This window comes from Oncorhynchus clarkii, chromosome 32 (assembly GCF_045791955.1).
Source record: "Oncorhynchus clarkii lewisi isolate Uvic-CL-2024 chromosome 32, UVic_Ocla_1.0, whole genome shotgun sequence".
NCBI classification, from domain to species: Eukaryota; Metazoa; Chordata; class Actinopteri; order Salmoniformes; family Salmonidae; genus Oncorhynchus; species Oncorhynchus clarkii.
Window position 1 is genome coordinate 37,159,836 of NC_092178.1, and position 27,011 is coordinate 37,186,846.

At 45.9% G+C, this 27,011-nt stretch overlaps 1 protein-coding gene across 3 annotated transcripts in view; it reads right to left on the reverse strand.

Annotated features, from left to right (window-relative positions):
• Positions 1-27,011, reverse strand: part of LOC139391584 (RNA-binding motif, single-stranded-interacting protein 3-like) — a 345,137-nt gene that overhangs the window by 151,926 nt on the left and 166,200 nt on the right. For all 3 annotated transcript variants that reach the window (XM_071138960.1, XM_071138959.1, XM_071138961.1), the window contains 2 exons: positions 25,048-25,205; positions 14,820-14,878 (listed from right to left, as the gene is read on the reverse strand). In XM_071138960.1, coding sequence (XP_070995061.1) covers positions 14,820-14,878; positions 25,048-25,205 — 217 coding nt within the window. The remainder of the gene's footprint in view (positions 1-14,819; positions 14,879-25,047; positions 25,206-27,011) is intronic.

Here is a 27,011-nt window from a genome sequence, read left to right on the forward strand (position 1 = left end):
ATTATTTTATATGAGACACTACAGGTGAGATAGTGGTACAGGCAATTCACTTATCAACCCTGCAACATGAATTTATGGGGGATTCATCTCTCGCTGATGCACCGTATTGGCGTCATTGTATTTCTTGTCATTTTCTCCCAGGTATAAAAGTGTCCTTGGCAGCATCCCAAATGGCCCCCTCTATTCCCTACATAGTGCACAACTTCTGACCAGAGACCTATAGGTCCTGGTCAAAAACAGTGCACTATACAGGGAGTAGAGTGCCATTTGGGACATAGCTCTTATCTATGAGCTGCAGTGGCTTGCTGAGGGAAGAGTGCCAGGGCACAAGGCCAAGGGGACCCAGACAGCACAGCTCACTGGTACCATACATTACAGACTGTGGCATCAGGAACAACCTCATTCTGTAATCGCCTTGGGTATAGACACTACGGGCTGGTTTCCCAGACAGTTCTGGACTAAAAAGCATTTTCAATGGATATTCTCTATTCAGCATGCTTTTTAGTTCAGGACTAGGCTTCATCTGTGTTCAGGAAACTGTCCCTATGGGTTTTGAACCAACATATGGGTATGGATCTCTACCTCAATCATCATCTGATCAATAACCTTCTGCATTCTGCCTCCTTTAGCTGCAGGATCTGTTTATTGATCTGCTTTCTGCCTGCACCACTTGTACTGTAGCAGAACTCAATCTTACTGTAAAAAAACTGCTTATTGTAAAACTGTCACAGGTTAGTGCAGCAGAACAGGAAATCAACCAGGGGCTGTAGATATGAGATTATCACCTTGGCTATTCAAATACTGAAGCATTTTCATATCTGGGCTTTAATGAATCCTTCCTTCCCTCTATCTTTCGCCTTCCTACCAATGCCCAGGGGTAACGTATAGTACAACACCATACAGTCCAGCTGCTGTAGTATTTTACTCAAATTCCCATCAATCAAAACAAGTAACTGGGTTTCTGAGGTACAGTCATTACAAAACCAACAGTTGCTGTTGCACAGTTGATTTAACTGATGTGCAGTTCACATTGTTTTGTATGAATAATTAAGAATTATGAGGACTATCATAAGTCTTCCAATCACAAATGTTCCATCATGATTTGTGGACTCCGAAAGCGATCTATATTGGGATAAGACCGAAATACCCAGTTACTAAGACGGACAGCTCAGGTTTGAACAGTGCTCAGTTCACAGTGTTTATGTTAAGATCCATTTGGATGAGAGAGAATTACAAAATGGGCCAGTCTTGACTAAATGGCTAGCCTGATTTAAAAAGACCCCAAAGCCAGCCTTTAAATTATAATTAGCATATTTTAAGGACACCTCTTGCAGACAACTGGTGTTAATTGATCTGAGTGGGCAGAATAATGCTAGTGAGAAAATATCCTAAACACACAGCAGACCTGGTCTCCATTCAGATGTGTAATTGCCTTCGCCATTCAGTTACACAGTAATACACAGTAACTACATTGTCTTGTTAGCCTTAAAAGTGTAACACTGCATCATCTGAAGAGCTCTTGAGAGGGAGAAATATACCTGCAGGGTGTGAATTACTTGTCAAAAGGTTGTTAAGGGTAAACTCAGTTAAATGATCTTGTGGCACCGCAGATCTTGAGATAAGAGAGATGCAAGACTTCGCTCTCACACGGTCACACACAGTATCTACGCACGTGCATGAGTTTGCTTCACACTGTTGGAGCGTGGTAGCCAGGGCACCAAAAAAGTGGAGAGGTTGAGCCTCACGCTTCAATGCTCTTAGTCATTGAGGATATTGACCCACTATGCTGTTTACCTTCTGCATCTACGTCATATCGCTGAGTCTACCTTGAAGATAGATGATCTGGCAAAACACTGGACTGGCAATAGTGACCCACGCATATTTGAAAAGGATGCAAACAAACAAACGCGCGCGCACACACACACACACACACACACACACACACACACACACACACACACACACACACACACAGGGGGGGCTAGAAAACACTGGTTCTTGGGGGATATTCAATGCCTGAAATGTAATTTGACTATTTAAGTAATTTACGTCATAGGCTAGAATGTCAACAGACCTTAAACAGTGGCAGATTACATGAAAAAGTGAAAAGCCCACAAAGCTAAGGGTTCTAGGAAAATGACAGTGACATTTTGTGCTACATGTACATCCAGTTTAGCCTGATTGTTGATGCGGGTTGGAGTACAGCGACATAATCAAATCAAGTCAAATGTTATTTGTCAGATGCTTCATAAAACAAAAGGTGTAGACTAAGTGAAATGCTTACTTACGGGCCCTTCCCACCAATGCAGAGAAAAAAAAAAAAAATAATTGAATAATAACAAGGAATGAATACACATTGAGTAACGATAACTTGGCTATATACACAGGGTACCAGTCCCGAGTCGATGTGCAGGTGTACGATGTAATTGAGGTAGAGATACAGTACCAGTCTTTTGACAGTACCAGTCAAAAGTTTGGACACACCTACTCAGTCAAGGGTTTTTCTTTATTTTGACTATTTTCTACATTGTAGAATAATTGTGAAGACATCCAAACTATGAAATAACACATATGGAATCATGTGGTAACCAAACAAGTGTTAAACAAATCAAAATACAATTTATATTTTAGATTCTTAAAAGTAGCCATCCTTTGCCATGATGACAGCTTTGCACACTCTTGGCATTATTTCAACAAACCATCCAACAGTCTTGAAGGAGTTCCCACATATGCTGAGCATTTGTTGGTTGCTTTTCCTTCACTCTGCGGTCCAACTCATCCCAAACCATCTCACGCTGGTAGGCAGTCATTGTAAATAAGAATTGTTCTTAACGAACTTGCCTAGTTAAATAATTTCTGAGTCTGGCAACTCTAATGAACTTATCCTCTGCAGCAGAGGTAACACTAGATCTTCCATTCCTGTGGCAGTCCTCATGAGAGTCAGTTTCATCATAGCACTTGGTTTTTGCGACTGCACTTAAAGTTCTTGAAATGTTCCACATTGACTAACCTTCATGTCTTAAAGTAATGATGGACTGTCGTTTCTCTTTGCTTATTTAAGCTGTTCTTGCCATAATATGGACTTGGTCTTTTACCAAATAGGGCTATCTTCTGTATACCACCCCTACCTTGTCGCAACACAACTGATTGGCTCAAACGCATTAAGAAGGAAAGAAATTCCAAAAATGTACATTTTAACAAGGCACACCTGTTAATTGAAATACATTCCAGGTGACTACCTCATGAAGCTGGTTGAGAGAATGCCAAGAGTTTCCAAAGCTGTCATCAAGGCAAAGGGTGGCTACTTTGAAAAATCTAAAACCTAAAATATATTTTGATTTGTTGAAGACTTTTTTGGTTTCTACATGATTCCATGTGTTATTTTATAGTTTTAAAGTCTTCACTATTATTCTACAACATAGAAAACAGTAAAAATAAAGAAAAACCCTTTAATGAGTAGGTTTGTCCAACCTTTTGTCTGTTACTGTATATAGTGCATTCTGAAAGTATTCAGATCCCTACATTTTGTTACGTTACAGCCTTATTTTAAAATGGATTAAACAGTTTTTTCCCTCATCAATCTACACACCATACCCTATAATGACAAAGCAAAACAGGCTTTTAGAAATGGTTGCTAATTTATTACAAATAAAAAACTGAAATATCACATTTACATAAGCATTCAGACCTTTACTCAGTACTTTGTTGAAGCACCTTTGGCAGCGATTACAGCCTCGAGTCTTCTTGAGTATGACGCTACAAGCTTGGCACAACTGTATTTGGGAAATTTCTCCCATTCTTCTCTGCAGTTCCTCTCAAGCTCTGTCAGGTTGGATGGGGAGCGTCGCTGCACAGCTACTTGTATGTCTCTCCAGAGATATTAGATCGGGTTCAAGTTCGGGCTCTGGCTGGGCCATTCAGAGACTTGTCTCGAAGCCACCTGCGCTGTCTTGGCTGTGCGTTTAGGGTCGTTGTCATGTTGGAAGATTAACCTTCACCCCAGTCTGAGGTCCTGAGCGCTCTGGAGCAGGTTTTCATCAAGAATCTCCGTCATGTCCCTTTTACTGAGGAGTGGCTTCCGTCTGGCCACTCTACCATGAATGCCTGATTAGTAAAATGCTGCAGAGATGGTTGTCCTTCTGAAAGACCATTGGAGCTCTGTCAGAGTAACCATTGGGTACTTGGTCACCTCCCTAACCAAGGTCCTTATCTCCCAATTGTGCAGTTTGGCCAAGTGGCCAGCTCTAGTTAGAGTCTTGGTTGTTCCAAATCTTTACCATTTAAGAATTGAGGCCACTGTGTTCTTGGGGACCTTCAATGCTGCAGAAATGTTTTGGTACCCTTCCCCAGATATGTACCTCGACACAATCCTGTCTCGGAGCTCTATGGACAATTCCTTCTACTATACTTCTTCTATATTTCTACAATTTTGAGTCTCATAGCAAAGGGTCTGAATAATTACGTAAATATTATTTTCAATAAATTTGCAACAATTTCTAAAAACCTGTTTTCGCATTGTCATTATGGGGTATTGAGTGTAGATTGATGAGTAAACATTTTTTGGGAATCCATTTTAGAATAAGGGTATAACGTAACAAAATGTGGAAAAAACAAACAGGTTTTATTACTTTCCGAATGCACTGTACATATAGGTAGGGATAAAGTGACTAGGCAACAGGATAGATAATCACCTCAGCAACCGTGGCAGATTGCACAAAAATGGGCAGACAGAGACAACATTTTAACAAAGCATAGATCAAGAGGGGCCTCTGAAAAACACATCTCCAATGCAGAGACGAACATAAAAACCATGAGAAGGACAAAGTGTTCCTTTATTTTTCATGCACGGCCCTCTTTGTCCCTCAGCTCTGATTCATTCATAAGGAACAGCCAAGCCGCTCCCATCTACCCTTATTCATTCATTTCTGATTTATTCCTTCCTTAACTAATCAAGGATATGATCATTACTCCGGAAGATGCAGGGGCGAACCCCGAACCCCTTGCAGGTCAGGGAAAGGCTGCGGCCCCCATTGTGGTTACCACAATAGCGACGGTGACTCTGGGATAAAATGGTGGTAGATACGCCCTCGCCCTCGACTGATAACCCTCAAGGCCGTTTGTCGATGGACCGGGAGGGAAGAGAGCTCAACAGTGTTGTATAAGGATGGAAGTGACGTCAAACACAAGCAAGGATGGTGTCAGAGCTCAGGGCTCATGACACAGAGACAGTGCTGCTGTCCCTCGGGGCATTGGTCTCCCGGCCGGCCAGCCCTGGAAGTGAAGCGGCGACCACACTGCCAGCGGGAGCAGCACAGGAAGTGGAGGGGGGGAACAAAAGGTCACTGCTGGAGGAATGTGGTGGCCGGGTTCTATTTACGACGTGCTCACCCATTTAGACGCCAGCTTGGTGAGTGGCCAACTTGGAAGGCGAGAGAGCGCCTTGGCTTAAAGGAATGGGAGATGGAAAAGGGAGGGAGATGGAAGCGGGGGGGGGGGGGGGGGTTGAGCTGTGTGAGGCTCTGCAGCAAAATAAGAACGGGTGGAGTACGGGGAACACCACATTGAGGTTTGCGACGCCACCCAATCAATGGAATTTTTCCATTGCGATTACAAATTAAGGGCATTACTACACATGCAAACAGGGGACAGGCGTACACTCTTCTCTTTATGCCTCTCTCTCACCTGTTTCTCCATAGCTTGCCTCTTTCTGGAATCGCTTTTGGGAAGAGAGAAGCATTCTGGAAGAGGTCTGCTGCTGGCCGCACTTAAGTTGAGATTCTCATCTGCACATAATTCATTTTCAAAGGGCAGAGGGGCTGCAGAGAGAATCCCTAATTGCGCCGGCAACATAGACAAATGTTTATATCTCGGCCTCTCTAATGAGAAACCGATAATGGATGCAAACAGCACTCGCTTGCCTTTCTCTTTCCACTTCCCAGAAATGCACACGGGACAATCCAAAACAGGCCTTCTTGGAGAGCACAACCTCATTCATCAATTCTCCTTTATGCTCGGCATCATGCAATACTCTACTCAGCCATCGACATAGCCATAAATCTAATTTTTATAGAGACTAACATTTGCAGATATTTCTCCATTAGAGGCTCACTCTGTGCTAGTGGGAGGTGTATGGATGCAGGCAATTGTAATGGCCAAGCCTAGTAGAAAGTGATGCACTACTTTATATACTGTATCTCTTCTATCTTCCTGACATTTAATCCAAATATAAATTCCCTGTCTTAGGTCAGTTAGGACCACCATTTTATTTTAAGAATGTGAAATATCAGAATAATAGTTGAGATAATGATTTATTTCAGCTTTTATTTCTTTAAATCACATTCCCAGTGGGTCAGAAGTTTACATACACTCAATTAGTATTTGGTAGCATTGCCTTTAAATTGTTTAATGTGGGTCAAACGTTTCGGGTAGCCTTCCACAATAAGTTGGGTGAATTTTGGCCCATTCCACCTGACAAAGCTGGTGTAAATGAGTCAGGTTTGTAGGCCTACTTGCTCTCACACACTTTTTCAGTTCTGCCCACAAATGTTCAATAGGATTGAGGTCAGGGCTTTGTGATGGCCACTCCAATACCTTGACTTTGTTGTCCTGAAGCCATTTTGCCACAACTTTTGAAGTATGCTTGGGGTCATTGTCCATTTGAAAGACCCATTTGCAACCAAGCTTTAACTTCCTGACTGATGTCTTGAGATGTTGCTTCAATATATCCACATAATTTTCATCCCTAATGATGCCATCTATTTTGTGAAGTGCACCAGTCCCTCCTGCAGCAAAGCACCCCAAAAACATGATGCTTTCGTACTTGTTTCCTCCAGCATCTTCACAAGGTCCTTTGCTGTTGTTCTGGGATTTAGTTGCACTTTTCGCACCAAAGTACGTTCATCTCTAGGAGACAGAAAGCGTCTCCTTACTGAGCGGTATGACGGCTGCGTGGTCCCATGGTGTTTATACTTGCGTACTATTATTTGTACAGATGAACGTGGTACCTTCATGCATTTGGAAATTGCTCCCAAGGATGAACCAGACTTTTGGAGGTCTACAATTTTTCTTCTGAGATCTTGGCTGATTTCTTTTGAATTTCCCATGATGTCAAGCAAAGAGGCACTGAGTTTGAAGGTAGGCTTTGGAATACATCCACAGGTACACCTACAATTGAATTTTCTGGAATTTTCCAAGCTGTTAAAAGGCACAGTCAACTTAGTGTATGTAAACTTCTGACCCACTGGAATTGTGATACAGTGAATTATAAGTGAAATAATCTGTCTGTAAACAATTGTTGGAAAAATTACTTGTGTCATGCACAAAGTAGATGTCCTAATCAACTTGCCAAAACTATAGTTGTTAACAAGAACTTTGTGGAGTGGTTGAAAAATTAGTTTTAATGACTCCAACCTAATTGTATATAAACTTCTGACTTCAACTGTAGACTGACCAGATTAATCCAGGTGAAAGCTATGATCCATTATTGATGTCAGTTGTTAAATCCACTTCAATCAGTGTAGATGAAGGGGAGGAGAAAGGTTAAAGAAGGCCTTGGATTGTGTATGTGTGCCATTCAGAGGGCGAATGGACAAGACACAATAGTTAAGTGTCTTTGAATGGGGTATGGTAGTAAGGAGCACCGGTTTGTGTCAAGAACTGCAACGCTGCTGAGTTTTTCACGCTCAACAGTTCCCTGTGTGTATCAAGAATGGTCAACCACCCAAAGAACATTGAGCCAACTGTGGGAAGCATTGGAGTGAACATGGGCCAGCATCCCTGTGGAACGCTTGACACCTTGTAGAGTCCATGCCGAAACAAATTGAGGCTGTTCTCAGGGCAAAATTATAACGTATGTGTTTTCCCAGGATTCAAATCCACTATCCTGGTGTTACAAGCATTGTGCACTACCAACTGAGCTACAGAACAAAAATATAGCCTGGATGACAGGTGTCATTGAGGAACAACAACAGGCAGCTGAGAAGAGAACAAAACCGTGGGAGCCAATTATCTCATCTAATTTCGTACAATCCTGAGTGGTGTTGAACCGCCAGGCCGGCTTGCGAATCTTAGCCTCCGCGGCCTTATCTCCTGGCAGAGGAAACGGAGGTCCTTTAACGGGCTGAGGTCATTTCCTCTGCCTCGGGGCTCATAAAGGAAAATCTAAAATGTCTCCATTTGGTCAGCCCCTGCTTTCCTTCAAATGCCTGAGCTGCCCTTTTCATGTTTTTTTCAGGATAGCAAATGAGTGGTTTCGGTTCCCCGAGACCCTCAGATTAAGCTAACCCACATCTCACTCCTACTAAATGAAAAACATCCAAAAGGAAGCAAGAGGGAACAATACAGGGACAGAGGGAGAGAATTCCTCCCCTCTTACCCACAGAGCTTGACGACCCTTAAGCCTTTCAGAACTTCCTGTTCCCATTGCTCTCCGGTCGGTCCAGGGCGTCAGCGATGGGAAGATGGAGAGGCTCATTCAGAGCCTGCACGATGCAGAGGTGGAAGGCAGTCACGCTATGATGCTAGGCAGGCGGAGGATTGATAGATCTGCTGCTGGTTGCTGCAGGAGCCATAGAGTCCTAAGGCAGATGGATGAGTGTTTTGGGTGGGGGTGTAGGCTGCGTGTGTGGAGGAGAGGAGAGGCTCTAGTATGCTGGCCTAAATGTGATTATGCACTCTGTGTTTTACAGAGTGCAAAAATGTGGAATGTACATGTGTGTGCTATTCTACGTGCATGTGTGGATTAATGTACATACAGTGGGGAGAACAAGTATTTGATACACTGCCGATTTTGCAGGTTTTCCTACTTACAAAGAATGTAGAGGTCTGTAATTTTTATCATAAGTACACTTCAACTGTGAGAGACGGAATCTAAAAAAATCCAGAAAATCACATTGTATGATTTTTAAGTAATTCATTTTCATTTTATTGCATGACATAAGTATTTTATCACCTAACAACCAGTAAGAATTGCGGCTCTCACAGACATGTTAGTTTTTCTTTAAGAAGCCCTCCTGTTCTCCACTCATTGCCTGTATTAACTGCACCTGTTTGAACTCGTTACCTGTATAAAAGACACTCAATCAAACAGACTCCAACCTCTCCACAATGGCCAAGACCAGAGAACTGTGTAAGGACATCAGGGTTAAATTGTAGACCTGCACAAGGCTGGGATGGGCTACAGAACAATAGGCAAGCAGCTTGGTGAGAAGGCAACAACTGTTGGCGCAATTATTAGAAAATGGAAGAAGTTCAAGATGACGATCAATCACCCTCGGTCTGGGGCTCCATGCAAGATCTCACCTCGTGGGGCATCAATGATCATGAGGAAGGTGAGGGATAAGCCCAGAACTACATGGCAGGACCTGGTCAATGACCTGAAGAGAGCTGGGACCACAGTCTCAAAGAAAACCATTAGTAACCCACTACGCTGTCATGGATTAAAATCCTGCAGCGCACGCAAGGTCCCCCTGCTCAAGCCAGCGCATGTCCAGGCCCGTCTGAAGTTTGCCAATGACCATCTGGATGATCCAGGGGAGGAATGGGAGAAGGTCATGTGGTTTGATGAGACAAAAATAGAGCTTTTTGGTCTAAACTCCACTCACCGTGTTTGTATGGAGGAGTGGGCCAAAATCCCTGCTGCAGTGTGTGTAAACCTGGTCAAGAACTACAGGAAACGTATGATCTCTGTAATTGCAAACAAAGGTTTCTGTACCAAATATTAAGTTCTGCTTTTCTGATGTATCAAATACTTATGTCATGCAATAAAATGCTAATGAATTACTTAAAAATCATACAATGTGATTTTCTGGATTTTTGTTTTAGATTCCGTCTCTTACAGTTGAAGTGTACCTATGATAAAAATTACAGACCTCTACATGCTTTATAAGTAGGAAAACCTGTAAAATCGGCAGTATATGAAGTTCTTGTTCTCCCCGCTGTACAGTGGGGCAAAACAGTATTTAGTCAGCCACCAATTGTGCAAGTTCTCCCACTTAAAAAGATGAGAGAGGCCTGTAATTTTCATCATAGGTACACTTCAACTATGACAGACAAAATTAGCAAAAAAATCAGAAAATCACATTGTAGGATTTTTAATGAATTTATTTGCAAATTATGGTGGAAAATAAGTATTTGGTCAATAACAAAAGTTTATCTCAATACTTTGTTATATACCCTTTGTTGGCAATGACAGAGGTAAAACGTTTTCTGTAAGTCTTCACAAGGTTTTCACACACTGTTGCTGGTATTTTGGCCCATTCCTCCATGCAGATATCCTCTAGAGCAGTGATGTTTTGGGGCTGTTGCTGGGCAACACGGACTTTCAACTCCCTCCAAAGATTTTCTATGGGGTTGAGATCTGGAGAATGGCTAGGCCACTCCAGGACCTTGAAATGCTTCTTACGAAGCCACTCCTTCGTTGCCCGGGCTGTGTGTTTGGGATCATTGTCATGCTGAAAGACCCAGCCACGTTTCATCTTCAATGCCCTTGCTGATGGAAGGAGGTTTTCACTCAAAATCTCATGATACATGGCCCCATTCATTCTTTCCTTTACACGGATCAGTCGTCCTGGTCCCTTTGTAGAAAAACAGCCCCAAAGCATGATGTTTCCACCCCCATGCTTCACAGTAGGTATGGTGTTCTTTGGATGCAACTCAGGATTCTTTGTCCTCCAAACACGACGAGTTGAGTTTTTACCAAAAAGTTATATTTTGGTTTCATCTGACCATATGACATTCTCCCAATCTTCTTCTGGATCATCCAAATGCTTTCTAGTAAACTTCAGATGGGCCTGGACATGTATTGGCTTAAGCAGGGGGACACGTCTGGCACTGCAGAATTTGAGTCCCTGGCGGCGTAGTGTGTTACTGATGGTAGGCTTTGTTACTTTGGTCCCAGCTCTTTGCAGGTCATTCACTAGCTCCCCCCGTGTGGTTTTGGGATTTTTGTTCACCGTTCTTGTGATCATTTTGACCCCACGGGGTGAGATCTTGCGTGAAGCCCCAGATCGAGGGAGATTATCAGTGGTCTTGTATGTCTTCCATTTCCTAATAATTGCTCCCACAATTGATTTCTTCAAACCAAGCTGCTTACCTATTGCAGATTCAGTCTTCCCAGCCTGGTGCAGGTCTACAATTTTGTTTCTGGTGTCCTTTGACAGCTCTTTGGTCTTGGCCATAGTGGAGTTTGGAGTGTGACTGTTTGAGGTTGTGGACGGGTGTCTTTTATGCTGATAACAAGTTCAAACAGGTGCCATTAATACAGGTAACGAGTGGAGGACAGAGGAGCCTCTTAAAGAAGAAGTTACAGGTCTGTGAGAGCCAGAAATCTTGCTTGTTTGTAGGTGACCAAATACTTATTTTCCACCATAATTTGCAAATAAATTCATTACAAATCCAACAATGTGATTTTCTGGATTTCTTTTCTCATTTTGTCTGTCATAGTTGAAGTGTACCTATGATGAAAATTACAGGCCTCTCTCATCTTTTTAAGTGAGAGAACTTGCACAATTGGTGGCTGACTAAATACTTTTTTGCCCCACTGTATGTGTATGCAAGCTCAGTGGTGGAAAAAGTACCCAATTGTCATACTTGGGGCAGCAGGTAGCCTAGTGGTTAGAGCGTTGGACTAGTAACCGAAAGGTTGCAAGATCGAATCACCGAGCTGACAAGGTAAAAATCTGTCGTTTCTGCCCCTGAACAAGGCAGTTAACCCACTGTTCCTAGGCCGTCATTGAAAATAAGAATTTGCTCTTAACTGACTTGCCTAGTTAAATAAAAATACTGGAGTAAAAGTAAAGATACCTTAATAGAAAATGAAGTAAAAGTGAAGGTCACCCAGTAAAATCCTACTTGAGTAAAAATCTAAACGTATTTGGTTTTGAATATACTTAAGTATCAAAAGTAAAAGTATAAATCATTTCAAATTCCTTATATTAAGCAAACCAGACGAAGCATGTGTTTAGTGAGTCTGCCAGATCAGAGGCACTAGGGATGACCAGGGATGTTCTCTCGATAAGTCTGTGAATTAGACCATTTCCCTGACCTACTAAGCATTCAAAATGTAACGGGTACTTTTGGGTGTCAAGGAAAATGTATGTAGTAAAAAGTATATAATTTTATTTAGGAATGTGGTGAAGTAAAAGTAAAAGTATTCAAAACATGTAAATAGTAAAGTAAAGTACTGATACCCATAAAAACGACTTAAGTAGTCCTTTCACATATTTGTACTGAAGTACTTTACACCACTGGGCATGCTCGTGTGATTGTGTGTGTATAATGAGTGCATCCATGCATGCGTGATTGTGTGTGCGTGCGTGCGCAAGTGCATTTGTTTGTGTGTGTGTGTGTGTGGGGTACATCAGTGCCCAGCATATCTCGGCCTCTCTACAACAAACAGGTTCCTCTCCCACGCTTCAATCTCAGTGTGTCTCGCATTTCTTTAATCTTTCCCAGAGATGACTGGTTGCTGACCTCATGCACCCTTCCCCTTTTTCTTGCGCTTTACTGCATTCTCACTGAGCTGAACTAAATACAAATAACACAGGAGAGGAGGGAGGGAGGATTGGCCTGGTTTGTTCCCGGCTCGGTGTCTGTCTGGTGGTGCCACCGTGTTGAAAAAGCACTGCCTCTGACATTTAAAGGAGCGCCAGGTCAAAAGGGCAGACGACTGAAAACAAAGTGATACCAGATCAGGGCGACGCGGTGTTCTTCTTATGATGGATACGAAACCTGCTCCAACCCGTACCCCGCCTTCCTGCATTCACCTTTACAAGGACGGAGAGGAGGAGAGAGCATGCTTTTGAAAGGAAAAATCTGTTTAGAAGCAGATTGAGTAGACTGGAGTAACCTCTGAACTTTGACGCTATCATGAAAAAAAGTTGAGCGGGTATGTTACAACATTGGTGTCTCACTAGAAGAAAATCATTTCAGTTTAAGAAATAAAATGCTGGTCGGGGTCAAGAAGACAAAAAAACACAGGCACTCTGTATCAAGCTCTCTAAAAATCTGAAATATGTTGCACATGTATTTCAACATCAGTATGAAAGGAATGAGGCCCTGGCTGTCAGTAGTGATCAGAGACATAGGTTACATGGTAGGGGTAAGCCAGAGATCTGCATTTATACAGAAACACATGGCTTCTGATGAGGCCTTGGAGCTATTGTGGCCTCTCTTCCTTTCTCCCTCTCTCTCCCGTCTTTCTGCCCTACTCCCCCTTCCCCTCCCTCGGTGCACAGGGCTGGACCATCATTTCCACTCGTAAAATACAGATGCTTTTGCTTGGCTTTTGGCATCTCGGCAGCGCTGCATTCCAGGCAGGTGAGGTATGGGAAACTGGTCTCCCCCCACCCGCGAGTGCCGAGCCGAGTGCCTGGCCCTCCAGAGCATAACTCACCAGGCCAGTGCCCTGGACTCAGAGAGGCTCTACTGTATTTCATCTCCACACCCTGCGATTTACTTCACACCTCTGGTGTGTCCGTATACTCCCTCAATCCTCTCTTCCTGCTTTCCACCACCCGTGGGTCCATCCTTCCTCCTAACAAGGGGCCCAGGCTGACTTCTGATTGCCTACATGAGTCAACAGCAACAAATGGACATTCTAGTAATTTAGCAGATGCTCTTACCCAGAAGCAATTCGGGTTAAGTGCCTTGCTCAAGGGCACATCAGTTGATTTCTCACCTACGGTAGATGCCTCTGCGATTTGAACCAGTGACCCTTTGGTTACTGGCCCAACGCTCTTAACCACTAAGCTACCTGCCGCCCCACACAAAGGAGGTTAAGCCAATCCGAGGCTTCTCCAGCCTTGAATCATGGAGGGTTGTTTTCCCTCTACATCTGACCCGTCACACAACGGGCGGGTTCCATCCAGGTAAGGACGGTCGGAAGGAGGCATCACCTCGAAGGGGGGCGGCAATACAGAGCAAAGAGGCTGCAAAAAACAATTAGTATTGATGGAACTTCAGTAGCGCTTAAACAGTGCTGCCATACACCTCAGGACTAATCTGTTGTTTTTCTTCTTCTCCCCCTCTACGACTGGCCATGAAATGGGTCTACACACCGTACGTCAAATTTTTGGAATGGACCGTATCTACGACACTCTTGTCGCTCCGTTTTGAGTGTAGCAGCCGTCAGAGGAGAGTGAACAGAAGGAAAACTACGGAAATGTATTTACAGTACTGTACCGGCTGAAGCGGGGAACATGTCTACGAATAGCTTGAGATGTAAGACCAGAGCGATACTAAAGAACGTTTAACTGCATCGTACTTGCCTGTTCTCCTTCTAATTGGATATGTGCACTTGATTAGCGATTGAAACATTTGCCGCCGATATGAAGGCTCCGTCGTTTGGTTTTGATGTGTCAACATGACACTCCTGGTGAGTGTACAGACAGCACAGGCTAACGCTGTTTTCCAAGACCCGGTTGAAAGAGGGGGAGATAAAAGAGTCTACGGGGCCGTAGCTAGGGAGGGGCTGCACAACAACTGCCCATCGTCTGACGTCCTTCCGGCGAGCGAACTTCATCGTTGGGCCTAGTCATTAACCTCCATCCAGCTAGCGGTAACTGCTAAATCGTTGATTTGCGACATGCAGGTGCTTTCTCGACTGAGGTCTGTGCTCATGCCAGGGCTTGGCACCGAACGCTTCCTCTGACAACATCTGCTTTGATGAGTGATCGCTGCGCCGTGGACGGTGGCAGACACAAGGCTCAGCCTGCATCCCAAATGGCACCCTATATTCCCTACATAGTGCCCTGGTCAAAAGTAGTGCACTACCTAGGGAATACGGTGCCATTTGGGATACAGAGACCTTGGTGACATACCTTTGCACTGGTTGGTGTTCTTGTCCAGGATGGCCTTGGTTGACACTATTTTCCCATATCTGTGAAGAGAAGAGAGAAGCCGAATTACTCGGTGGAATGGTTCTAGGACATAACATTGGGAATATTCTTAGAATTCAGTAGTGCTATTACCATTACAGTAGGCTATTTTGTCCTCTCTCAATTCTCTAACCTCCACTTGGCCTTAAAAATGTATAAATGTAGTGAGGCACGATTGCTCTCTTGATAACCATTACCGCTGCTGGGAAATAAACACAGAGGAAGTTGACACATCGGGAATGTCTACTACCACTTCATCTCTCCCATTAATCAAACAATTGCACTATGACTTGCTGTGGCAAAAACCCCATCGTTATGGACTGTGTGTGGACTAGAGGACGACGGCATCAGGCAGCTCTGTGTGTGTGCCTGCCTGTGTGTTTGTGCCTGTGTGTATGCGTGCGTGCCTGTACTTTCCCTTGTGTGTGTGTGTGTGTGTGTGTGTGTGTGTGTGTGTGTGTGTGTGTGTGTGTGCGTGTGTGTACATAGGGAAGTGTGCAGCTTCCTGGCCCATATTTCACCAGCGGGGGATAATTGTGCCATTTCTCAACGCACAGCGAAGACTCTATTTATTGCATGCTGCGGTGGGGTGGGTGGCAGGCATGAACTGATGAGCACAAAGAGGAAAAACTACAGCCTGACACTCAGACTCCTGGATACCAATCAGACTGTTGTCTTGATGGGATCGAGACGCAGGGTAATTTTGACGGTGGCTGGGTCCCAAATGGCACCAGTTCCCAATATGCCTGGTGACAAAAGTAGTGCACCTCTATGGGAACAGGGCGCCATTGGGGACGCAGCCCGGCAGGCGGAAACTTAGCCTCATTGATACCAATCAGTCGATTGTATTTTATGGGAGCGAGAGACACAGGGTAATTTGACTTTACCTGGTAAGAAATATCAACGGGGATTTGTATTCCCTCGAGGGAGTTCGAGGGCGTCTCCCATGAGCAATAGAAAAGATTGGATTCAACACGGGGCTGGTGCATATATTTGATGCCATTGATATACTCAAAGCAAACATTGTATGTTTGTTATTGATGGTGCACTGTTGAGGAAAAAGCCTTCGTTTACACCTGCCGTGTCCTGTGCACGTGACAAACTATGATGGAGAGAAAAAACTGAACATACATTGGAAACTCAACGAAGTTACACATTGATTGTAACATTAACGTAGCACTAACTAAGGTGTGCATGTGTTTTCTGCGTGTCTGGTTGTGTGTATGTGCGAAAATGAGCAAGAGCCTGTGTGTGTGTGTGTGTGTGTGTGTGTACAGTCGGCTCGTTCTGGGAAACAGTTAAAAAGGTCTCTGATTGGCATGGGGTTGGGGAACGTTCTCATCAGAACTTTGTTTGGGTCCACTGGGACCAGGAGACAAGTCGTCTCATTAATTGTTAAAGATGGTTCATCAATGCATCGTGTCTGTGATCCAAAAATACCCCACAAAGACACCAGGAGTGGGATGAAAAGAAAAGGCTGAATCAGGCATCGAGCCCATCATGGAGAATATTGGTAATAAACAGGGAACACAAGCCGTGTACGAGCCACGTATATATGTTTGTGCATGCAAAGGTGTGTGTGTGTGTGTGTGTGTGTGTGTGTGTGGACACCGTGCTGGCGGCTTCTCTTCCATGTCTTTGATGTGACAGAGACAGTCCCTGTGAAGCCCAGGTTTAACACTGGTGATGCTGTCGCTCTGCTCGAGCCGGTCTCCTCTAATCCTATTTCAATCACTGTCGGTCTCCGTCATCTCAGTCTTTAATGGTCCTAGTCAGTCCTCACCCAGTCCCTCTCTCGCTCTTTCCCTCTCTCTCCCTCGTTCCCTCTCCTCCTCTGTCCCTCGTTCCCTCTCCTCCTCTGTCCCTCGTTCCCTCTCCTCCTCTGTCCCTCTCCCAATTCTATCTCTCTCTGCGGTGGCACAGTTTCTCTCTCGGGGAAACAGTTAACTTCCTACAATTCTACTAATTTCGCCATGGGGCAAAGAGAAAAATTAGCATTTTAATATCTCACCTCCTGCTATTCTACACATTTTGCAATGAGGCTCAGAGAATTTGGCATTTTGAAAGATCATTTCATGCTATTCTACACATATTGCCATGGGGTGGAGAGGAAAATGTGCAGTTTTACAGCTCATTTCATGGTATTCTACATATATTGAATTGAGGATGAGAGAATTTGGCATTTCTAAAGCAAACTTCCTGCTATTCTACACATATTGCCATGGGGCGGAGAGGACATCCAAACCAGCCTAATTGTAATGAATGGCATTAGAGGCATAATACGGATTTGACTTATGCAGGAAAATATAACAAATGCATGTGATATATCAGAAATTGTGTAATAGAATGATTGTCAAGCTAAAATATTGTCATATGATCATACATACAGTTTATACGGGTTTCCTACCAGTGTTCTGCGTAAAAAACTTCGGAAATATATGTAAACAGACCATAAATGTCTCAATTGATGTTTTCTTGGAAAGCTGAGAGTGCTATTATATGGTCAAATGTGGTATGCCAGTGTCTCTTTCCTCCTCTTCCTCTCACTCTTTCTCCCTTCCTCTTTCTCTGCCAATCATTCCACCGCCATATCCAATTAATAATTTGAGTCGACGAGACTAAAAAGGACACCCGGCCAATAAAAATACAGGTTTTTATTTGTGGTTCTGTGCCGTTGAACATCGCACAAATTGAGGCAACTGTAAAAGACGTCATTTGTTCGAAAGCTTTCTAGGAATTGAAGCACGGTGCCTAGCCTCAACCGCAGCTTCTACTTTTCGGGTGGAGGCCTGACAACGAGACATTGGATCATATTGGATCCATTGAATATCTGCATCTCCCTTTTCCCCTCTCTGGGTGAAATGATCCAGGCATATTTCCGCCATTGCGCTGGGGGTGAAGTGGTTCGTACATGGAGAGCAGACCAGAGCCAGCTTTGCAGGAGGAGGGGTGAGGGGGACTGGCGGACCACCCAAGCGTGGCGTTGTCCCCCCGCTGGCTCTCCAAAGCGCCCTCGCTGTCTGTTTGCTGCAGTAGACGTGTGAAGTGGCATGACAGGTAGGTGGGAAACAGCTCCAGGCAGTTTCTGCTCCATGTCTGTGTTTCCCTACCTCCCTTCTGCTGACCACATGGTATAACCACAACCTCTAGGGGATACAGTCACATTCTCTCCTCTGTGTGTGTGTGTGTGTGTGTGTGTGTGTGTGTGTGTGTGTGTGTGTGTGTGTGTGTGTGTGTGTGTGTGTGTGTGTGTGTGTAAACACCCCAGGGTATCTGAAGAGGGGTCTGACAGGCCCTTGGGCCCCTAGGTTTGGGGAGGAGTTTGAAAGGAGGAAATTAAAAGAAAGTGATCCCGCTGTGGACCCCAGAGGCAGATGGGAGACCCAGGCTGTGTGGCGTCTGTGTCAGTTCATCTCTTGAGTTTTGCGTTTATATTACTGAATGTTTGATGGTAATTTAAGAGACAGGTGTCACTGTTTTTACACATATTCTGAATGGGCAGGTACGGCTAGAGGGAGAGAGAGAGTGGTAGACAGAGGAAGAGGGAGAGGGATAGATTGAAAGTGAGAGATGGCGCCATACTTTAGTGCAACGTTCCGGGTTGAGTTAGTGCCACGTTCCGGTTGACCCGCAAGCTCAACCGACCCCCTCAGAACTCTAAAGGTGAGCCTGACAGACAGGGGTCAAATCACAGCTATTAGTGCTGTGGGCCATTAAGGACTAGGACCAGTTGACCTGGGATCATGGAAGCTTCCTCTGTGACTATAGAACAGAGGGTTAAGGGCAGGGGAGGGGACCCAGGTTGTGTTCCAAATGGCACTATATTTCCCTATATAGTGCACTACTTTTGACCAGAGCCCAGGAAGCTATATAGGGAACAGGGTGTCATTTAGGATGCAGGCCTAGTCTCACAGTGAACTGCAGAGACAGACAGGCAGGTGCTGCGCACTGCTGAACTAGCCTGCTCTATCCTGATGGACACCTGGCATTGGGGGGGAGACCCGCTGGTCACTCAAGTAGAACTGAATCAAAATCAATCACGAGCCACTCTCCTGAGCTCTACTTGTGTACTGTAGAGGGACCTGCCCTTTGAAGATATCCCACAGTAGGGCCACTGCACTACCACGGTACAAGATGTTACCGTTGTCGGTTCTTAAGCTCTTCTCTCCCTGCTTCTATCAGGTGATACAATGGTTTTCTGTGAACTGTAGGTCTAAGCTCTTTGGCCCGCCTCACCCTCTGGCCCCACCCACTGTGGAACGTATTCCCATTGCTGGAAGACAACAGTTCTACTTCTAAATGTCATCTTGACGTTTCTGCATTTGAAATGAATTGTGATAGCTCCCCTGGCAACGACGGCCCTCTGACAAATTGTGACCCGGTGAATTAGGCCAATACTTTGCTGGCTCACTCACAAGATGACATGTCAACTGGCCCAGGGCTGGAAAAAACTCCAAGCTTGGGTTGCATTTCCTCCTTACGATTCTGTTGGCCACCCATCCGGGATCTGGCCCTTCGTCACCTTTAAGGGGCTCTGACTGAGGCAAGCCTGACAAGTGTCGGCCATGGTTGAGCATCACCAGTGTTAAATAGCAGTGTCGGCCATGGTTGAGTTAGCACCTGCAGCTGACCTGAGAATGATTTAGTGGTGATGTCCTTGTCAACCCAGGATCTGTATCAGGCCAAAAATAACACACACACACACACACACACACACACACACACACACACACACACACACACACACACACACACACACACACACACACACACACACACACACACACACACACACACACACACACACACACACACACACACACACACACACACAGGAAAATGCATTTTTGACAGGTAGTGCTGGTGAAAGATGTTGGCCGATCATCAGATTGGAGCTCATCGCAGAGCTCTCCACCCACAGGGAGGGCAGGAGGGAGAGAGAGAAACAAAAAGAGAGGGGGGGAGAGAACAAGAGAGAGAGAGTGAGAGAACAAGAGGACGTGAGAGAGAGAACAAGCGAGAGTGAGCGACTACAGGGGCTCCACTATAGATATGGAGTGCTTTTAATGGAGTGAGTGGGAGAGAAAAATGGCAGTGTGTGTGTGTGTGTGTGTGTGTTTGTACGTACGTGTGTGTGTGTGTTTAATAGAATGAGTAATAGGCATATGGCTATTTTCCACAGTACCACAGTTCTCTTTCAGGCTTCAGCGTTCCAAAATAGCTCCTGTTTGTCCACGGCCGTCTACAACCTGTCAAGCCGACATGCCACGCATTTCTGTCTGACACGCACAAATGAACACATCTCATCTGTGTTGCTTTCTCCACACTACTCCAGATGAAAGGGAAAGAGAGAGAAAGAGGGGGAAGGGACAGAGAGTGTCAAAGCATCTGGGAGGGAAACTGTAGAGTCCCGGGCGCTCGGCTTCCTGCCCTCACGTCAACCAGTCTTAAGGCTGACGGCTGCTGCACCTGTAATGGATGGGGTGGAGCTTTCATTTGACATTTTAGTCATTTAGCAGACACTCTTATTCAGAGTGACTTACGGTTAAGTGCTTTGTTCAAGGGCACATCGGCAGATTTTTACCTAGTCCTCTCTGGAATTCGAACCAGCGACCTTTCGGTTACTGGCCCAAAGCTCTTTACCGCTAGGCTACCTGACGCTTCCCAGCAGAGTGGGTGTACTGGCTGTAACTGGCTGTAAAGAAACAAACAGAGGGAGTGCCTATGAAAAGCCAAGCTGTCCCGATACCATGTATACAGTAATTGAGGGATAAATAATGTAGGAGATTGCCTGGGGGCATATCAGCCACTGCACAGCAACTGCTCTCCAAATCAATGTTGTGGAGGATACAACATATTAGTTCGGCCTGGGCATTCCTGCGGTTGCCTCACTGCCTCAGAGGTTAAGCGTTGCTATCTCGGTCCGTTCTGAAGGACGTGCGGCGGAGTTGGTTGACTGGACGGAGAAGGAGAGAGAGGGAGAGACGGAGAGAGAGAGAGAGAAAGGGCCAGGAAAGGCGGAGCTGGACTGAAAGTGTAGGGCGACGATGACGGAGGCGAAGGAGCCGAGTCTGGGCTGACTGGAGTGTCTTTTCTCACACTTCATCTCTTTGGCAGTTTGTTGAAAAGGAGCCCGTGGGATCGGGGAGGCTCTGATAGCCGGCCGGTTTGCGTCAACAGAGGGCCTCTGAGAGTCACGATGGATAATGTGGCGCTTCGGATCTCAGAGGCTCTGTGGAACAGGTGGTCCCAGGGTCACCCCTTCCTCCTTCCTCTGCTGTGTGGAGCTCCCCAAACCTCTCACTCCCCACTCTTTCACTCCTCCATCCCTCACCACACATGGGAAAGTTTTTTTTAGCTCTTGATTTGGGTTTCTCTCCGTTTGATCGGGCGAGGGAAAGCAGTGTGATAGAGAGCACAGCTGTAGCTGGACTTCGGCTTAAATTGGGTGCAGAGATCCAGAAGGGCGGGATGGATGAAAGCAGGAGGGAGGTGGAAAACAAAGAAGTCCAAAGGGAGGAGGACGGAAGGGAGGGTAGGGAGGGAAGCTCTGGGGTCCTTTGCAATGTACATGTTTGAGTTATGGATTTAGGCCACTGGCAGGGAGAATGTGAGCTTGAATGCTTCTGTTATTCCAGGTGTGGGCCCTATGTCTGGTCTCGAGTGCCTTGTCTAAAAATGCTCTTTACTCAAATGCTCTTTACTCAGCCCCTCTACCTCTCCTGGGTGGTGGACTGCAACAAGAAAACCCTGGGGCTGCCCAATCGCTTGGTAGTCAAATGGATCATAAAGTCTCCCGTTGCTCAAGAGGGCTCGGGGGTTAGCGTTGGCTACACACCCCATGGGTGGGTTATGCTTGGCCCTGTGCCCCACCTGCCTGGCTTGGTCCAGGCATTTTTCTAACGGTAACCGGCTGTTCCATCCAGGTCTCTCTTGCTCTGGGTGTTCAGCCAAACCCCCTTCTCTGGCTGCTCCTCCATGCCCATATATCAGGCTGATGGTTCTGGAGAGCTACAGACTCAGCCAATTGAATAAAATAGATTAAGCACACTCCCAAATCCCATTAATTGCTCTTCCAACTGCGTAGAATTAGAACCTCCGTGGCCATTGTTGTTATTGACTCCCTTTTCTTTTGGCTATGTTTGAAGTAGTAGAGGAAGTTGTAGTAGATGAGTGTTAGGACTCTTTGGAGACTGTAGCTCGCCGTATCGTTACGGTCACAGAGCGGAGCGGAGTTCATTTTCATGTAGGAGTGGCCGCTGCAATTTGAGAGAACTTTGGCATTTCCAAGCATCTCTCAGGCCGGCGTGTAACAACCTCCAATCAGCAGCTACGATATGGCACACTCTCAAGAATGCGTCAGTTGGCGGCACTGTGTTTACTTTAGAGATACGGGGCCTGGACTGCTGGGGCTGTTCCACAGTGTGTGTGACCCCGTGAACCTGTCTCGGGAACCGGCATGGCTCAGCACACCACAAGGACTCATAGTAATCGGAGTTGTCTCGAACACCCCCGACCCTAAGCAACAGTGACTAGGGTCTGGTTTCAACGGGAGACTTTATGATCCATTTGACTACCAAGCGATTGGGCAGCCCCAGGGTTTCCATCCCGCAGACGGACCCTTTAGGCATAGACGAACTACCTCACTTCCTTATCCCCTTCACACCAAAGCTGCAGTCTACCAGGCAGTGTGTGTATCTACACTCCTTCATGGATGTGAAACATGGATAGTCTACAGCCGACACTTACTAGAGTCCTTTGACATAAAATGGCTTCAACGCATGTTGAAAGTGACCTGGCAGGACCGTGTGCCACATGGCGAGAACAGAGAACCAACTGCAGGAGCATTGAGGTGTACTTCACACCACCACCAGCTTAGATGGCTCGGGCCATGCCGTCTGGATGCCAGAGGACCGCCTCCCCGGAAAGATGCTGTACAGACAGCCAGAACTGGGCCGTCACTCTTCAGGTGGGCAGAAAAAAAGAGGCTAAAGGACCAACTGAAGACATCCGCTAAAGAAGTTGGGGATAAACCCCGTCTCCGTCCAGATTGGCACGGACTCAAGGAGTGCAGTTGGCCGTGGGCAAAGTGACAGAGAAGACATATGACCACTGGCCTCAACAGGACAGGCCTTTGTGTGCTCTTTCCGTGGCAGAGAGTGTGCATCCCGCATCGGGTTGTACAGTCACCAACGAACCCACAAGCAGTAGTGGAAGTGGACTACCTTAAGTGCCTTATCTGCTTGAATATTATATATTTTTTTTTAATGGATATCACGGGGGTAATATTTAATGAGTGTGAAATGCAAGAGGCTAGTTTGCATCAACTACCTTCCCTAAAATCACTGCAAACTCTGGTTTCGTATCGCAACGTTCTGGAATCGTGATTTGCTGAGAGAGTTGTGTGTCCGAAGAGGACTCACCCCGGATCATTGTTTCTTCTTCTTTAGAGAAGTTGCCAACAGAGTCTGTCATTGAAACCCGACCCTAGTCACTGTTGCCTAGTCACTGTTGCCTAGGGTCGGGTTTTCAAGACTAATCTCTGAGAGGAAAATGCTGCCACACACACACACACAGGCAGAGTCAGACAACCCCATGATACTGATAATAACTCGGGTGGCTGAGAGGTGGTTGAAAAACCCCCTAGGACTCCTCATTTTCCGAAAACTGCAACAGCTCATTTCAGAGGTTTCAGTTTAACATGAAGCCCTGGGGGACAAGGCGTCGGGCCAAGGGAGGATGCCATTATGGTGGGGTTGGAGCAGGTTGGGGTGGGAGGAGGACCCGGGTGTCACAGACTGCAGCGCCAGATGACCTTTGTGAAAATGTTACTACCCGCCTGTGCCTGAAACAGTGGCTGGCTAATTAAAGTTTCATTGGCATTGGATTTTCATTGGCACGGCAGACCTCGGGCAACCTTGGGGGCACTTAGACAATACGGACGAAGGCGACTGGCAAAAATACAGGGGAGAGAAATGCTGAGGACAGAGTGTGTGGGAGGAAGGGAAGGGAAGCATCCACTAGAGGACAGTGAGGTAGTAATGGTGTTTGTCCAATGTTTTGTCATGTTTTGAGGTACAGGAGCTAGTAAACCACAGAATGATATTTGAACCTTCACTGCCGGGTACTTTACTTAAGTTCCCGACAATGCCCTTCTGAAAAAACGTCTGGCCTCAAATTCAAGATCATACTGAATTGGAAGAATAAATTGAAACGGCCTACAGTGATATTTGTACAGAAGGGGACTATGTGGCTAAGAGATACGCAGTGTCAAAACGCTGAGTACCGCCGCGCTCTTATCGCGCTTGCTCTCTCTAGCTAATGGAATTGTGATGGGTCAATATCGAGACATGCGGGACTTCTGACATAGGGAGAGCATTACCAACTACTGGGCAGCACCTTCCGATTCCATAAGATCATGAAACGATTGGCTACGTTCGACTGGGACATGTCTGAAAAGATGGGCAACAAAAGGACACGTAACCAGCAGACTTCCCTTTAGCCTGTATTTCACAGTTTGCAGTGTCTTTATTAATGATCTTGACCCTTTCATCGATTAAGACGTGGAGGATTTTAATGGAGCCGAACAAAGCTGTTTGTGTGTGCGTGTGTGTGTGTGTGTGTGTGTGTGTGTGAGGGGCTTGTGCGTGTGTGTGTGTGTGTGTGTGTGTGTGAGGGGCTTGTGCGTGTGTGTGTGTGCGTGTGTGTGTGAGGGGCTTGTGTGTGTGTGTGTGTGCGTGCCTGTGTGTTGCAGCTTGATGAGGTCCTGGTCCATGGTTCCTGGGGGAGGCAGTCCAATCTCAGCTTTATTAGGGCTTTATTGAGCTGAGTGTAGGTGTGTGTGTATATCCATGCGCATGGGTGTTTTTGTATCAGACACACACCTGGCAGAGCTTTTATGATTACCCGTGTCTGTTTCTTTTATACACTCTTTTATACACAGCTTAAATGAGGGTGTGTGTGTATCAGCAGGTGTGTGTGTCTGTGTGAGTGAGTGAGTGAGTGAGTGAGTGAGTGAGTGAGTGTGTGTGTGTGTACCAGCAGGTGTGTGTGTCTGTGTGAGTGTGTGCGTGAGTGAGTGAGTGAGTGAGTGAGTGAGTGAGTGAGTGAGTGTATGTGTGTACGAGCAAGGGTGTGCGTTTCTCATCATCTGTGTATGTACCACACTCACGGTTGGCAGAGCTTGATGAGATCCTGGTCCGTGGTCCCTGGGGGCAGGCCTCGGATATACAGGTTAGTTTTACTCAGCTGCTCGGATCCGCCATGACTGCAGCTGTTATGGCTGGGGCTGGGCGGAGCCATGGGGTGAGGGGGTGGAGCATAGGGCTGCTGCAGGGAGAGAAGAGAGGAGTGGTTAGGGCTAAAAATGTATTTTTTTATAAGTAGTGTGAGTAACTCGCACATCTTTGAGAGAGAGAGAGAGGGGTTAGACAGACAGAAAAATATGTGTTGAGAGATGTTGGTTGGAGTGCATTTTGAGGGGGAGTGACATTTCATTTGTTATTGATGGTTTTAACGGAACCAACAACCTGTGAACTATTCACTCTTTCGCTCTTCACATTTGTGCCTACAAACCTCCCCAGCTATATCACAAATCTACATTTCCACGATTTCTTCCTTCTCTCTCCCATCTTCTATACACTAAATCCCTCTTCCCTTTTCTCTTTCTCTCTCTCTCTCTCTCTCTGCAGCCTCCTCTCTCCCCCTCCATGTGGCTGTGTTCCCATTAGTGTGGATTTATGGTGTGAGAGTCAGGGCTCCCTGCTCACATCCCATTTATATCTCTATTACAGAGATGGGAACGTGGGGCCCCTGTGGGCATAGAAGACATACAGAGGGATGGGAACGTGGGGCCCCTGTGGGCATAGAAGACATACAGAGGGATGGGAACGTGGGGCCCCTGTGGGCATAGAAGACATACAGAGGGATGGGAACGTGGGGCCCCTGTGGGCATAGAAGACATACAGAGGGATGGGAACGTAGGACCCCTGTGGGCATAGAAGACATACAGAGGGATGGGAACGTGGGGCCCCTGTGGGCATAGAAGACATACAGAGGGATGGGAACGTGGGGCCCCTGTGGGCATAGAAGACATACAGAGGGATCGAGAAAGAGGGAGAACGGGTGAGGGGGAGAAAGAAAGAAAGAAAGAAAGAAAGAAAGAAAGAAAGAAAGAAAGAAAGAAAGAAAGAAAGAAAGAAAGAAAGAAAGAAAGAAAGAAAGAAAGAAAGAAAGAAAGAAAGAAAGAAAGAAAGAAAGAAAGAAAGAAAGAAAGAAAGAAAGAAAGAAAGAAAGAAAGAAAGAGAGGAAGGAATAGTACGAGAGAAAGAGAGAGAGAGAAAGGGGTGGGCAGTGATGGAGAAAGAGGAGAAAAGCGAGAGAGTATAGCTTAAACGCCACCAGCGGCTGCAGTTAACCACGTTAACCCCATAGCCTCCCCGGAGAGACACTGCACACTGTGATTTGGGAGACCTCCTACCCCCGGATAAAACAAACACACACGCACCACTCGTCGTATCCGCCCCGCACATTAGCACCCGGCCCGTGAAGCATGGCTGATTTGATGTGCTGTTTTGAGTGTGCTCGGTGTGTGAGTGTGCTCGGCAGTGTGTCGCCTCCTCTGACAATGAGCCGAGGCCCCTGGAGCGTGAAGGGAGCCCACGTCTATCAATGGGAGGCCAATTATCATGCTGGGGTAACTGGAACTGACGGCCAGCCACTCTCTGAGTAGAGTATTGAGTACAAACAATGTGGTTCCTCGCTGCCGAGCTACAGCATATTGTGTGGGGGGGGGGGGGGGGGAGAGAGAGAGAGAGAGAGAGAGAGAGAGAGAGAGAGAGAGAGAGAGAGAGAGAGAGAGAGACCTGGTGGTAGTACACAGTCCATTTAGGAAGGAGACTGGACATTTACTGGGGGCAGGTCAGGATACATTTTATGTAGAAGGACTGACAAGCTCAGTTCCGGTGACTTTTTTAAAAGGACATTCTACTCCAAAGTGGATGGAAATTATTATGCTGACACTATCTACAAATACATTTCCACCTCCAGAATAAATTATTTGTTCAAATTATTTGAACATATTGGACCATCTATATAGCCTATGCATGGTCCATATTATTAGCTGTGCTAATAGCA